Source organism: Typopeltis vanoorti, chromosome 13 (assembly GCF_054136105.1).
Source record: "Typopeltis vanoorti isolate ZY-2024b chromosome 13, IOZ_Tvanoo_1.0, whole genome shotgun sequence".
NCBI classification, from domain to species: domain Eukaryota; kingdom Metazoa; phylum Arthropoda; class Arachnida; order Uropygi; family Thelyphonidae; genus Typopeltis; species Typopeltis vanoorti.
This window is the reverse complement of record NC_143561.1, coordinates 62,788,416-62,800,845: the sequence shown is the minus strand read 5'-3', so window position 1 is coordinate 62,800,845 and position 12,430 is coordinate 62,788,416. Positions and strand designations below refer to the sequence as shown.

The window sequence follows — 12,430 nt, the reverse complement described above, 5'->3', positions numbered from 1 at the left end:
ATTAGAGGCAATATTTAGAAATTATAAAATGTTATAATTTCTAAATATAATTATAATTATAAAATGTTATCAGTCTGTGTTTTCATCTATACTGTTAAAATTAATCAGCATGTATGACAAACACATAAGCCTTCCCACATGTTTGAGTACCATGGAATTGAATAAAGGTAATGTAGCCATTACCTTTATTCAATTCTGTTGTCACTTTATTATAAAATGTGAACAAGTTTCTAAGACAGGACCTACCCTTTACAAAGCCATGCTGCCTACTATAGAGTATCAAATCCCTTATCCACCCACTGTTATATTTTACTTTTCACCAACTTTTCTAATACTTGAACAAGCACTCCTGATATATTAATTGGTCTGTAGTTTGCTACTTCTGTCTTGGAACCACCTTTATGCAATGGTACTATCATGCACTCTTTCTGCTCCATTGGAACCCTGAGCTAACACTTAGATTGAACAACTTCATCAGAGACAATACAAATTCCTCTTGCACATTCATGTAGTAGTCCCACTACTGTGTTCACATTCATATTTTTCAATATTTTCAATGCAGAACACTTTTTGTTCATCTACTTCAATGTTGATATATGTCTCTGTAACATCAACAACTGTAAAATCACCAGCTGGACAATACACCTAATTTATACTTTATAAATTAAAGAACATTTAAATACCTCCATACATTATTAAATACATTTAATAATGTAAGAAGTCAGTTTAAATACTGCCCGTACACAACATTTAATAAATTAATGTAGTTTCACCATTAGTGATCCCTGTATGCCAACAATCTATTTAGTTAATGACATTTTATAATTTCTAAATATTGTCTCTAATGACCAAAAATTCAACAAAAGTTTAGTGTTGCAAAAATGTAAATTTAAACAGGGAATACTTTTTCAGCAAGCAGAGATTTAAAACACTAACTGAAATTAAACAAGAACAATTTTCATCACACATTACAGTTTTAGAAATTTTTCTTCAGAACAGCATAGCAATATGCTACATTAGAAAATTTTTGCAAAGTCTTCTTATCTCTCTATATTTCTTAACAGTTTGCAATGCAGAAACTTTGTGAGCACTGTGACTAATTTTTAGTTTACCTGTATGTCAGATTCAGAACCAAAAGTTTGGATCGTAAAACATATATACATGTTGGTGAGAGTAGCTAAAGAGAGAGAGAGGTATGAACAGCAGTTAGCTAATGAAGCCAAAAAGAATCCTAGGGAGTTCTTTTGATATGTAGCCAGCAAAATAAAGAATGATTATGGAAGGATGACACTGATTGGAGAAAATGGTATAAAGACAGCTGTTGCAGAATGTGTGATGGAGAAACTTAATGAGCAGTTAATAAAGATCTTTCAATCTTGTGAATGTGACTTCATGGAGAGATTGAGAGCATTTGATGATGGGGGAGGAGAGACTGACTAAGTGAGCAAGAGGTGTTTAGGGAGTTGAGTAAACTAGATGTAAATAAGGCTGTGGGACTTGATAATATATCACCGTGTATTCTGAAGGAATGTGCCAAAGAGTTGACACCTGCCTTGACATATTTTTTTAATACAAGCCTTACACTTGGTCAAGTTCCTAAGGAGTGGAAGGAGGGCAAGATTGTGCCACTTCATAAAGGAGGTGATCGAACTCAAGCATCAAACTATAGGCCTATCCGTGTGTCAGGTGTTGTGGTTAAGTTGTTGGAGAAGCTTGTGAGAACTAGGATCCAGAGTTCGGTTGACAGCAATGGCATTATTTTTGATGGACAACATGGATTTGCTAAAGGGAGGTCATGTTTTAGTAACCTACTTACTCTTATTACAATAAAGAGACTGCTTCCTTGGACAGAGGAGAAGGAAACACAGTAATATACTTGAATTTTGCAAAGGCTTTTGATAGAGTACCTCATGATAAGTTGACAGTCAAACTAGAGCAGATTGGGTTGGATATTAGATTAGTGCACTGGATTGGAGACTGGCTATCTGATAGTTGTGTATCAACAAGTTGTGTATGGGGGTGAGATATCCAGGAGAAGGAAAGTCACTAGTGGAGTGCCTCAGGGGTCTGTTTTAGGGCCATTACTATTGAACTTTTATATTAATGATATTGGCGAAGATTTGGATGGAGATATTCAGTTTTTTGCAGATGATGCAAAGTTGGGATGAACCATAAAGAGTAGTGAAGATGTTGTGGCCTTGCAAGAAGACTTGAATAAATTGAGTGATTGGGCAAGCAAATGGGGATGTGAGTTCAATATTGCAAAATGTAAGATTTTTAAATTTGGAAAACAAAGATGGGATGCAGAATATATGCTTGGTGAGAATATATTGTTGGAGGTAGAGGAAATAAGAGATCTGGGGGGGGGGGGGGTGATAGTGGATAAGGATCTAAAATTTAGGGGACACATCGCCAAAATTGTGAAGACAACACAAAGGCTTCTGGGAATGATGCAGAGGACACTGACATGTAGAAGTAGTGAGATTCTTGTTCCGTTGCATAAGGCTTTGATTAGGCCACACATGGACTATTGTGCCCAGATTTGGTCACCTGGTTTTCAGAAGGATGAAGAGATGTTGGAAAGGGTCCAAATGTGACTAACTAAGGTAGTTTCTGACCTCTGGAATGTCGAGTATGAGGAAAGATTGAAATTTGCAGAGACTGGTGGACAGGAGGAAGAGGGGAGATATGATAGAGACCTACAAGTCAGTAAGGGGTTGTTATAGGATCAATGGTGGAGACATTCAACAGAGAATAGTGGGAAATCAGGGGAGAACCAGAGGTCATCCCTGGAAACTGTATAAAAAGGGTGTGAGTAGGAGAGTGAGAGGCAGGTTTTTTTCGTGCAGAGTTGTGAATTATTGGAATGCCTTGCCTGAGAGTGGTGTCTGCAAGGAGTTTGAGTGTGTTTAAGACACGGTATGATGAGATGTGTATGTGATAAAAGGACCTCCCAGATGAGTCTTTGACTCCATTAGGTCTTGGGGTGATAATAATAATAATAATGTTATTTTTATCAGTATACAATATTATCAACAGAGGTTATATATATATATATATATATATATATATTTTTTTTTTTTTTAAGTGCTACAGTATAATTATTAAGTCACTGAGAATCTTGGAAGGCCCTTGAGTCTGAATTTATTATTTTTTCATTTATATATTTTTAATAAGTTTAAAATTAAGTTATCTTTTATAAGTTTTAAGAGAGTGAAAATAGCTTTAAATACAATTTGAAAAAAAGTAAAACTTAAGTATATCTGGAAATATAATAAATTTAAAAATCAGTCTTGTCTTTACCTTAATAAAGATCCTGAGATATCCACTTGTATGTATAGCAGATGAGGATTAACAATGTGTCGGTACATGTGCAAAAATTTTGATATTACTTCAGGTCCACATGAATTACTGAAATAATTTCCACTTGTCAGAAAAATTATGTTGTTCAGCTGAAAAGCAGAAATTCATAGTTTATCAAATGTAATGCTAATATACAGGGTGTTTCAAAAAGAATGACCCGATTTCAAATAATTATATTTAATAATGAAAATATGGTATAATTTATTTTATAACTGTACAATTATGAAGTAAGGCCTAAAGTTTCACTCACCACAATTACACATGGTACAAGTCGCATTCATTTGTGGTTCGTAGTTGCACAGATATACAATTTTCGAATCAGGACATTCTTTTTGAAACACCCTGTATACTACACCAAAAGCTTGATTACAGCTGGGATGAATTACATTTTTCTAACCTAACTTTTATATCAATTTTCTGTACCACCCAAGTGATGGTAAGGATTCATATCTCAAGGGTTAAAAAAAACTTTCCCACTATGATATATTGCATCATCATTTAAAAATTTCCAAACAAATCTGATTTCTTAGTGACTGTTAGTGACTGATAGGAGTGGACTTCTGTATATGGACTAGCACAGGTTCTTAAGAAAAAAAATTTGCATTTTAACAAGTTATGTATAGAATAATTTATCTAGAATTTGCATAGTTTGGTTTGGTTTATTCAGACTTACAAGCAAAGCAACTCAGGCTATGAGGCCAGCGTATTATGTATGTTAACTATGTGTACTAATGGCCAGTTTGCCTGCTTTGTGGAACGATAAACCCAAGTTTCCAGGAGGAAAAAATCCTTCTACTTCCATATCAGACAGACTAACTCACTTTCAATTGAAAAGCTCTGATAAAGGTTCTTTGCATCCTAGACAGGTTCAAACCCAGGTTTTTCCAACCAAAGGGCATCATTGAAACTGACACAGCTACAGAGGCTCCACTTTGTAAAGGCTCTGACAAGACTAATAATTTGATATTTAAACTATCAGTAGCAGTGAATAATAAATTAGTGAATTTTAAAAGATAACGTGTTTCTGACAAACATAAGTATATTGTTTACATAAGTCACAAGCATTCATCACCTTGAGGAAAGGTGATGAATGCTTGTGACTGTCTGTAAAAATACTAGTGATGGTGGTGGACAGTAGATGGTGTTGGTGTAGATGATGCGGTTCACTGTAATTAGAGGATGGAATGGTGGAGACGGAGAGTTGTAGAGCAAATGCCTTCCCTATAATAATAAAGGATGGAGGAACGAGAGAGAGAGAGAGAGGTGGATGGAGTGCTATTCAATAAGAGGGTGCTGATCAATCTAAAAGAAAAAATCAACAGGACAGTAGTGAGACCAGCTATGATATATGGTCTGGAAACTGTAGTTCTGAGGGAAAATAACATCAGCAGGATGGAGATGGTAGAGATGAGAATGCTTAGGTGGTTGTGCAGTGTGATCAGAAAGGATCGTCTGAAAAATGGCTATGTAAGGGGGAATGGTGAAAGCTACAAACTTAGAAACGAAAATAAGGAGGCAAGGTTGAGATGGTTTGGTCATGTGATAAGGAGGGTGGACAAGTATGTGGGAAGAAAGGTCATGGAGATGGATGTGCAGTGGAGGAGGAAGCACAGGCAGCCAAAGAAGAGATGGAGGAAGCCGGTGGAAGAGGAAGTGAGGATGAAGAACTTGGATGTGGTTACAGACTCACTAAAAACAGCAACCCTACTTAAGTGGGACAAGCTGCAGAAGAAGAAGAAGAATGGTTAATAATGTGTCAACAAGGTCAATGTATAATGAATCTGTTAATATTGGAAGAAGTCTACTGGGAGATATAGCTGTTCGAAGATAATGAAAAGTTGGGAAGAGTTATGAGGAGGGAAGCTGATGCTACAACTCACCAGGATAATTTTTCAGGATATGAGGATTTCAGAATCACTTATGTTGATGATATAGCCCTCGCTAACCAACATAAGAACATTGAAGTAACTGAAGATATTCTCACAAATGACCTTAGAACCATTGAGGAATACTTTCACAAATGGAGACTAACACCAAACCTCAATAAGACCAAGGTTAGCTCTTTTCACCTGAATACCAACTTGGCAAATAGGAAACTTCAGATCAGCTTTAACAACACAATCAAACGGAACCAAGATTTCCCTAAATATCTGGGTGTTACCTTGGATAGAACACCATCTTTCAAAAGACATCTGGAGAATATATCTCTTTAAAGATCAGAACCCCTAATAACAACATACAAAAACTGTGTGGTTCTACATTAGATTCTTCTGCCACAACACCTGCAATGCTCCACATTGGGCCTAGTCTACTCTGCAGCAGAATATTGTCCACCAGTGTGGCTAAACAGTCCTCATATCAAGAAAATCAACATGCAAACAAATGCAGCAATGAAGACAATAACAGGCTGTGTCAAATCCACTCCCCTCTACTGGCTTCCAAACTTTGAGCAATATTGAACCACCGAACCAGCATAGACAAGATGCTCTTGTAAAAGAGTACAAAAAAATAAATAGCAATCCCCTGTTACCAATTCATGAAGACCTTCTACATATAAGTATAAATCACCTTAAATCCCAACGGGTTCATCTAATAGTGGCAGAAGAACTAATAAATAGCGATTTCAACATTAATTCAAAATGGCTAGAAACTTGGAAAGAAAAATCACCACTAGACTTAGTATATCGTTTCCAACCAAAATCTGAAAGGGACTGAGCTTCCACATCATCTATGGAAAAGCTTAAACAGGATATGTACAGAAAATGTTATCTGTGCAGACAGCTTACACAAGTGGGGAAGATTGCCTATAACCCAATGTAACTTAAAATTTTAGTGACTTTTTACTGTTATTTGTATATATACACTACCTGTCTTATTATATTGTCTGCACAAATATGTATTTATGTATTTTGATATTATGTGTCTTTTTTTTTTTATTATTATTATGCCATTCATCCATCCATCAGTGGCTTTAGCGGGCACTTAAGCACCCACAGTCTTCCAAGTACCCTTGGACTTCTCAACCATAATGCGAAGATAAGGCAGTTACCCTATGCCTCCAAGTATTCTTGTCAGTAAATTGTGTATATTCTACTGGCCAGTTTGTCTGTTTTGAGGGACAAAAAAGCAGAGTTTCGGGGAGAAAAACCCTCTACCTCCATATCAGACTGGCTAACTCACCTTTTGTCGAAAGAGACCAGATAAAGGTTCCTCACTTCGTGGATGGGAATTGAACCCGGGTCTTTCTGACCAAAGGGCTTCATCTATACCGACTGAGTTACAGATGCTTGTTATGCCATATGCTAAATTAAAAAATACCAGGATAATTTGAACAAGCTATCAGCACAGATGAGCAAATTATATGGCATGTCAAGTAATACTTACATGAAACATTTTAGAAGCCAATACTATTTCGAAGTTTCAAAAAAATTAATGCATAAGCATTTGTTGGCAATGTGTTTTGTCGTATTGATAAGACAAAAGTTTTAAATCTTATCAAAGGTGTATAGAGCAGATTAAAAGTGGAATGGATGCAATGTTGCAAAAATAGTAGATACATAAGGAAAGCAAGTAATTAGCAAATGTTTGGTTGTTATGCTTATTAATACAAAATTACATTATTTCTTACTTCTTGATAAAAGTAAGAATATAAAAGTAAATAAAAAAGTGATAAATGACATGAAAAAGTACACATACAATTAATAAAAAAAATGAAATTTTTTTTATTATTATCAATCAGAGAAATTAAGATTTGGGATGTGGAGTGATCATCCATGAGGTAATGTTAGTGTGAGAATGAAACATCAAAGAAAATAGTTTCTCAGGTCTCAAACAGAGCAGGACACTCATTAAAAGATATCTAAAGTACTCATGGACCCAAGGAGATATTGCAGTAGATACTAATGTATTAGAAATGTGGGTGGAAATAATATCTTAGCCTCCTTTGATGCAACCTCTCGTTTCTGCATTCTCAGATTAAATAAAATTCCAATGACATTCCTCCTCTAATTTAGTGATATCAGTAATTTTTTCAAATTATTATTACTATTATTATTATTATCCCAAGACCCCATGGAGTCAAAGACTCATCTAGAAGGTCCTTTAATCATACATGCCTTAAACACATTCAAATTCTCTAAGACACCACACTCTCAGGCAAAGCATTCCAATCATTCACAACTCTGCATGCAAAAAACCTGCTTCTCACTCTCCTGCTCACACCGTCCTTATACAGCTTCCAGGGATGACCTCTGCTTCTCCCCTGATTTGCTGTAAAACCTCTCTAACATTGATCCTATAACAACTCCTTACTAACTTGTAGGTCTCTATCACCCCCCTCTTCCTCCTATTCACTAGACTCTGTAAATTGCATCTTCTCAACCTTTCCTCATATTTGACATTCCAGAGATAAGAAACTACCTTAGTAAGTAGCCTCTGGACCCTTTCCAACATCCCTTTGTCCTTTTGAAAACCAGGTGAGATTTTGCACAGATCTGGACAGATTTGGTCACAAATGTGAAAATGATATCTACATCCAAATCTTTGGACTCCCAAATTAGTGTGTTGCCCAGATGGAGTAAAATATTAGCTGCCTCATTCTTGACATATCTGAATCTAGTATACTGCTGCCTTGTTTCTGGTATTTCTTTCTGTCGCTGATATGTTAACAGCATCCATCAAAGTCTAATATTTTCATTAGACCTTTCTTTCAAGTGTTACATTTCACAATAGAATATGAAAAAGATAAGTAAGTTTTTTAATTTTTAATGCTCCAGATGGAATAACTAAATTAATACCAAAATATACCACAAACCAAATAACTAATATATGGAGTTACTTACACAATGACTCATATCATCCTTACTATATGAAGAAATAAGCTATTTGAACAATTTATGGATGCACATAAATTTTCTACATCCTGCGCAGACTTTAACTAAGAAATTAAATATTTAATTATACAAATACCTTAGCTAAAACCCTTCTCTGAAGCAAAGAAAATCTATCTTTCAAAATATTTAAGTTCTCTTATATATGACATCAGTGAAACATTAAAATATATCTAGAAACATACAAACTATGAAGGTGTATTTACAATCAATTTAGCAAATTAAAAATTAGCATATCTCTCTCTTCAGAAATCCAACTAAGTAAACAAAAAACATATCAGATTATTACAATTTACAGATTTCAATGCCAACATGGTTGCAGTTTTGTATATGCAGGATTAAGTATCAGATTGCTCTAGTCCCAATTATGTGAACATTTTAGAGCTTGCAATATCCTGATCCCTAACTACTCGAATAAAACCAAGAAGAATGTAAAACCCCCAAAAAGCATACAAATAATAATAAAAAAAACACAACTGAAACTACTTTGGCTTTCAAAATAATGATATAAAACCAAATATATCAGTCTCCTTGGCAATCAGAACCAATCCTATGTTACATCTGCTAACTGGCAATTAATTATCATCATCAGTGGTTCTAACAAGCACTTAAGCATCCATAACTTTTCAGGTATCCTTGCACTGGTCAGGCCTCATTTGGACTATTGTACTCAAATTTGGTCACTTGGTTTTCAGTGTGATGTGGAAGTATTGGAGAGGGTTCAAAGACAAGTGACTAAGACAATATGGACTTTGGAATGCTGTGGAGGGAGGGAGAGAGAGAAGTTGAAGAGTTTAGTGGATAGGAGAAAAGAGGTGATATGATAGAGACATTTAAGTTAGTGAGAAGATTCATTCAGATTAATGCAGATGGGATTATAAAAAGAGTAGAAGGCAAGAGGGGAATAATCAGAGGCCATCCCCGGAAGTTTTGTAAGAATGTGGTGAAGAGGGGGGTGCGAAGAGTAGATTTTTACATGGAGAACTGTTAGTGAATGGAACGTGTCACCAGTGCGTTGTTAATGCAATGAGTGTTAAGGATTTTAAGATTCAATATGATATATATGTTGTTAGTTGAACGAACTTATCACGATGAGTCTGCTGACTCCATGGAGGGTCTAATAATAATAATATCACCCTCTCTTTCTTCTATTGAAAAGCTCTGAAAATTGCATTCCTTCCATCTATCTTCATATCCCATTCCATAGACCAAACACCGACTTAGCAAATCTTCTCTGGACCCTAAGATATCCTCATCCACTTGAAAACCAAAAGACCAGATATGGTGCACAGTAATCCATACGTAGTCTGATCAGGGCCTTAGACAAGGGAACCATAATCTCCTCATGTTTGCATATCAAGGTCCTATTCATCAATGCCATAATCTGTTGTCTCAATTTTAACAATCTGGCACCTAAACTTCAAGTCTCTGACCATCATCACTCCTAGATCCCTCATCTCTTCTATGATGTTCAAGATTTTCCCATTAACTGTATACTTTGCATCCCATCTTTGCCTACCAAATTTCAAGATATTACACTCTGTGACAATAAACTGACAGCATCACTCACATAGTCTACTGAGATAGTCCTGTAAAGCCACATTTGCTCTACTCCTCATACTTCTCCCCAACTTTGCATCATCTGCAATATCATTAGTATTCCAGTAAAACATTAATGGCTGCAAAATGGACCTCTATGGCACTCTGCTATTTTTGGGATACCATCCACTCCATATACATAACCCACTGATATCTGACATGCAATCTTCTGTCCAAACATATTACTTTCTTATCCAATCCCACCTGTTTCAATTTTACAAGATTGCTGAGTGAATCGCTTGAAGGCCTTACTCCAAGTATACCATAGGATAAACATCTCCCTTATCCAGTAACTTCATCGCCTTGTTGCAGTATGCAAAAGAATGCTAAACATGCATTAACAAAGACCTCTCCTTAACAAACCTATGCTAACTGTCACAGAAAATATTACTATTATCAACTCAATTCTGAATCCCAGCCCTCACCAATTTCTCTATCACCTTAACACACAGATTGGCTTATAATTTGTAGGACCTGTCTTATTTCCCCAATCCTTTGTGAAATGGAATGATTTCACCCCTTTACTCTTTTGGGACTTGCCCTGTTGCAAGACTTATGATAAACTGGTGTGCTAAGGGTGCCATTAATTTTTCACTCTAACATGAATGTTAGAGTGAAAAAAAGAAGGAAAGCATTACTGTATGTGAAAAGTGAAATCATAGGTTATAGCATTTTGAAATGGGAGCTAGCAATGCCGTTAGTAAACAAAAATGCAAACTTTGCATTTTTGCAAAGGGAACAGAGTGGAAGAGCTAAGGCAAGAAGCAATCAAAATTGAAATGCAGCTTTTGGAAGATGAGATTAAACATCTAAAGAAGAGATTGGCCAATGTGAATGAGAAGGAGGAAGTTAATATTATAAAGAAAGAGTCAAAAGGTAATCATATAGCATTGTATAGGGGAAATTTCATTACAGGTATGATGAATAATAAAGTACACAAAACATGCTTTCCTGGTGGAACATTTAAACAAATAACTGATGCTTTGCAGTAAAGGAAAGAGCAAGCATTAGAATTAGTGGCAGTTGTGGTCACAAATGACTTTGATGGAAAAAGGAATGATAGAGACTTGAAGTGATTGTGGGTGGTAAAGGATACCAGTGCTATTGGAAAAGTCATTAGTGTGTTGTCCAAATATCACAATGAGTTGAGAAGGAGAGCAGAGATAACGAATATCAAGATGTCTGAGTTGTGTGGACAAAGGGGACTCAGTCTCTGAATCTGTGGAATGAATTTGAAGGGAAGTTGGAATGGTTTTAACGTTGATGGATTGCATCTGAATGGATTTGGTGTTGGACATTTTTAGAGAATGCTACTATTTGCTGAGAAGGCACGGAATCAACAAGATGGTGTATCTAACAATCAAAGGATGGTTGTGAAGCAGGATAGCACAGCCAAATGGCTTGTATAGCAAGAGGAAGATGAATGCAGAGCTGAAGAACTGACTGCAGTAGGATAAGGTGATGGAATTATGAAGGTGAGGATGAGACAGATAAGAATGGCAATCAGAGTCAGGTTCAGGGAACAGGAGTGATCAGACTGAAGAGAGAGGTGTAGTACAGCAGCTGAAGTAGAGAATGTTGGTGTTGGTACAATAGCCTCAAAGGCATGAGGATTATGTTTGTATATAAGTGTAAGGAGTATTCAAAATAAGAGAGCCGAGTTCATTGCATTGATTGAATTGGTATGCCTAAAGATAATCAGTATAAGTGAAACTTGGTTGGTGGAGGACAATGTACTGTCAGAAATAGAAATGGAAGATTATACACTTTTCCAGAAGGATAGAAAGGTGAAAAATGGAGGACAGAGAAGTGCTGTTAATGACTGCAGTGAAAATGTGTCCACAGTGTGGAAGTTGATAATACATGTGCAGATTTTTAATCACGGTGGTGTGAAGTTGAAATTAACTGACAAGAATATATGATAGGATGCAGTTATAGGTCAGGAATGTAGAGCATACTGATTGTGAAATGTATAGGCAAATTGTTTGGGCATGCAAAAAGAAGGTGATCCTCATGGAAGACTTTAATTACAGGAACATAGATTAGAAGGAAAAGATAGTGTAAGAGAACAAGAAGAAAGAGTATGTTGAATTTCTGAAGGATAAATATCTTAAGCAACATGTGACAGAAACAACTAGAGGTTTAAGTGTGTTGGATTTGGTGATAACTTCTCAAAATGTAGTTGATAATGAGTAATTAACATTGCTGTCAGTAGGTGAGAGTGATCACCACGCACTTGTTTATGAACTGGTGAAACAAGAAAAGGTTAGTTTCAAAAAAAAAAAAAAAAAAAAAGGATATATTTCTAATTTAAGGTGGATAATTATGGGAAGATCATTAGTGAGTTAGCATCAATATGTTGGGTAGATGAGCCATGTGGAAAGATGTTGACAGTGCATAAGAATTTGCAAGTCAGTATTTGACACAAATAATGTATAATTGCATACCAAGGGTTAATCAAGTAAATAGAGTAGGATTGAAATGAATGAACAGTGAAATCAAGCAAGATGTGTTGGAAAAGAAAAGTTTATGAAGAAGACACAAGACAGTGACAGTCAGATCCATGAAGAGTATAAATT

The 12,430-nt window shown here is 35.8% G+C and overlaps 1 protein-coding gene across 1 annotated transcript in view; it reads right to left on the bottom strand.

Moving 5' to 3' along the window:
* Positions 1-12,430, bottom strand: part of LOC150100219 (telomerase protein component 1-like) — a 1,179,105-nt gene that overhangs the window by 766,923 nt on the left and 399,752 nt on the right. Inside the window, exon 16 of the mRNA XM_090402391.1 lies at positions 3,304-3,452. Coding sequence (XP_090258517.1) covers positions 3,304-3,452 — 149 coding nt within the window. The remainder of the gene's footprint in view (positions 1-3,303; positions 3,453-12,430) is intronic.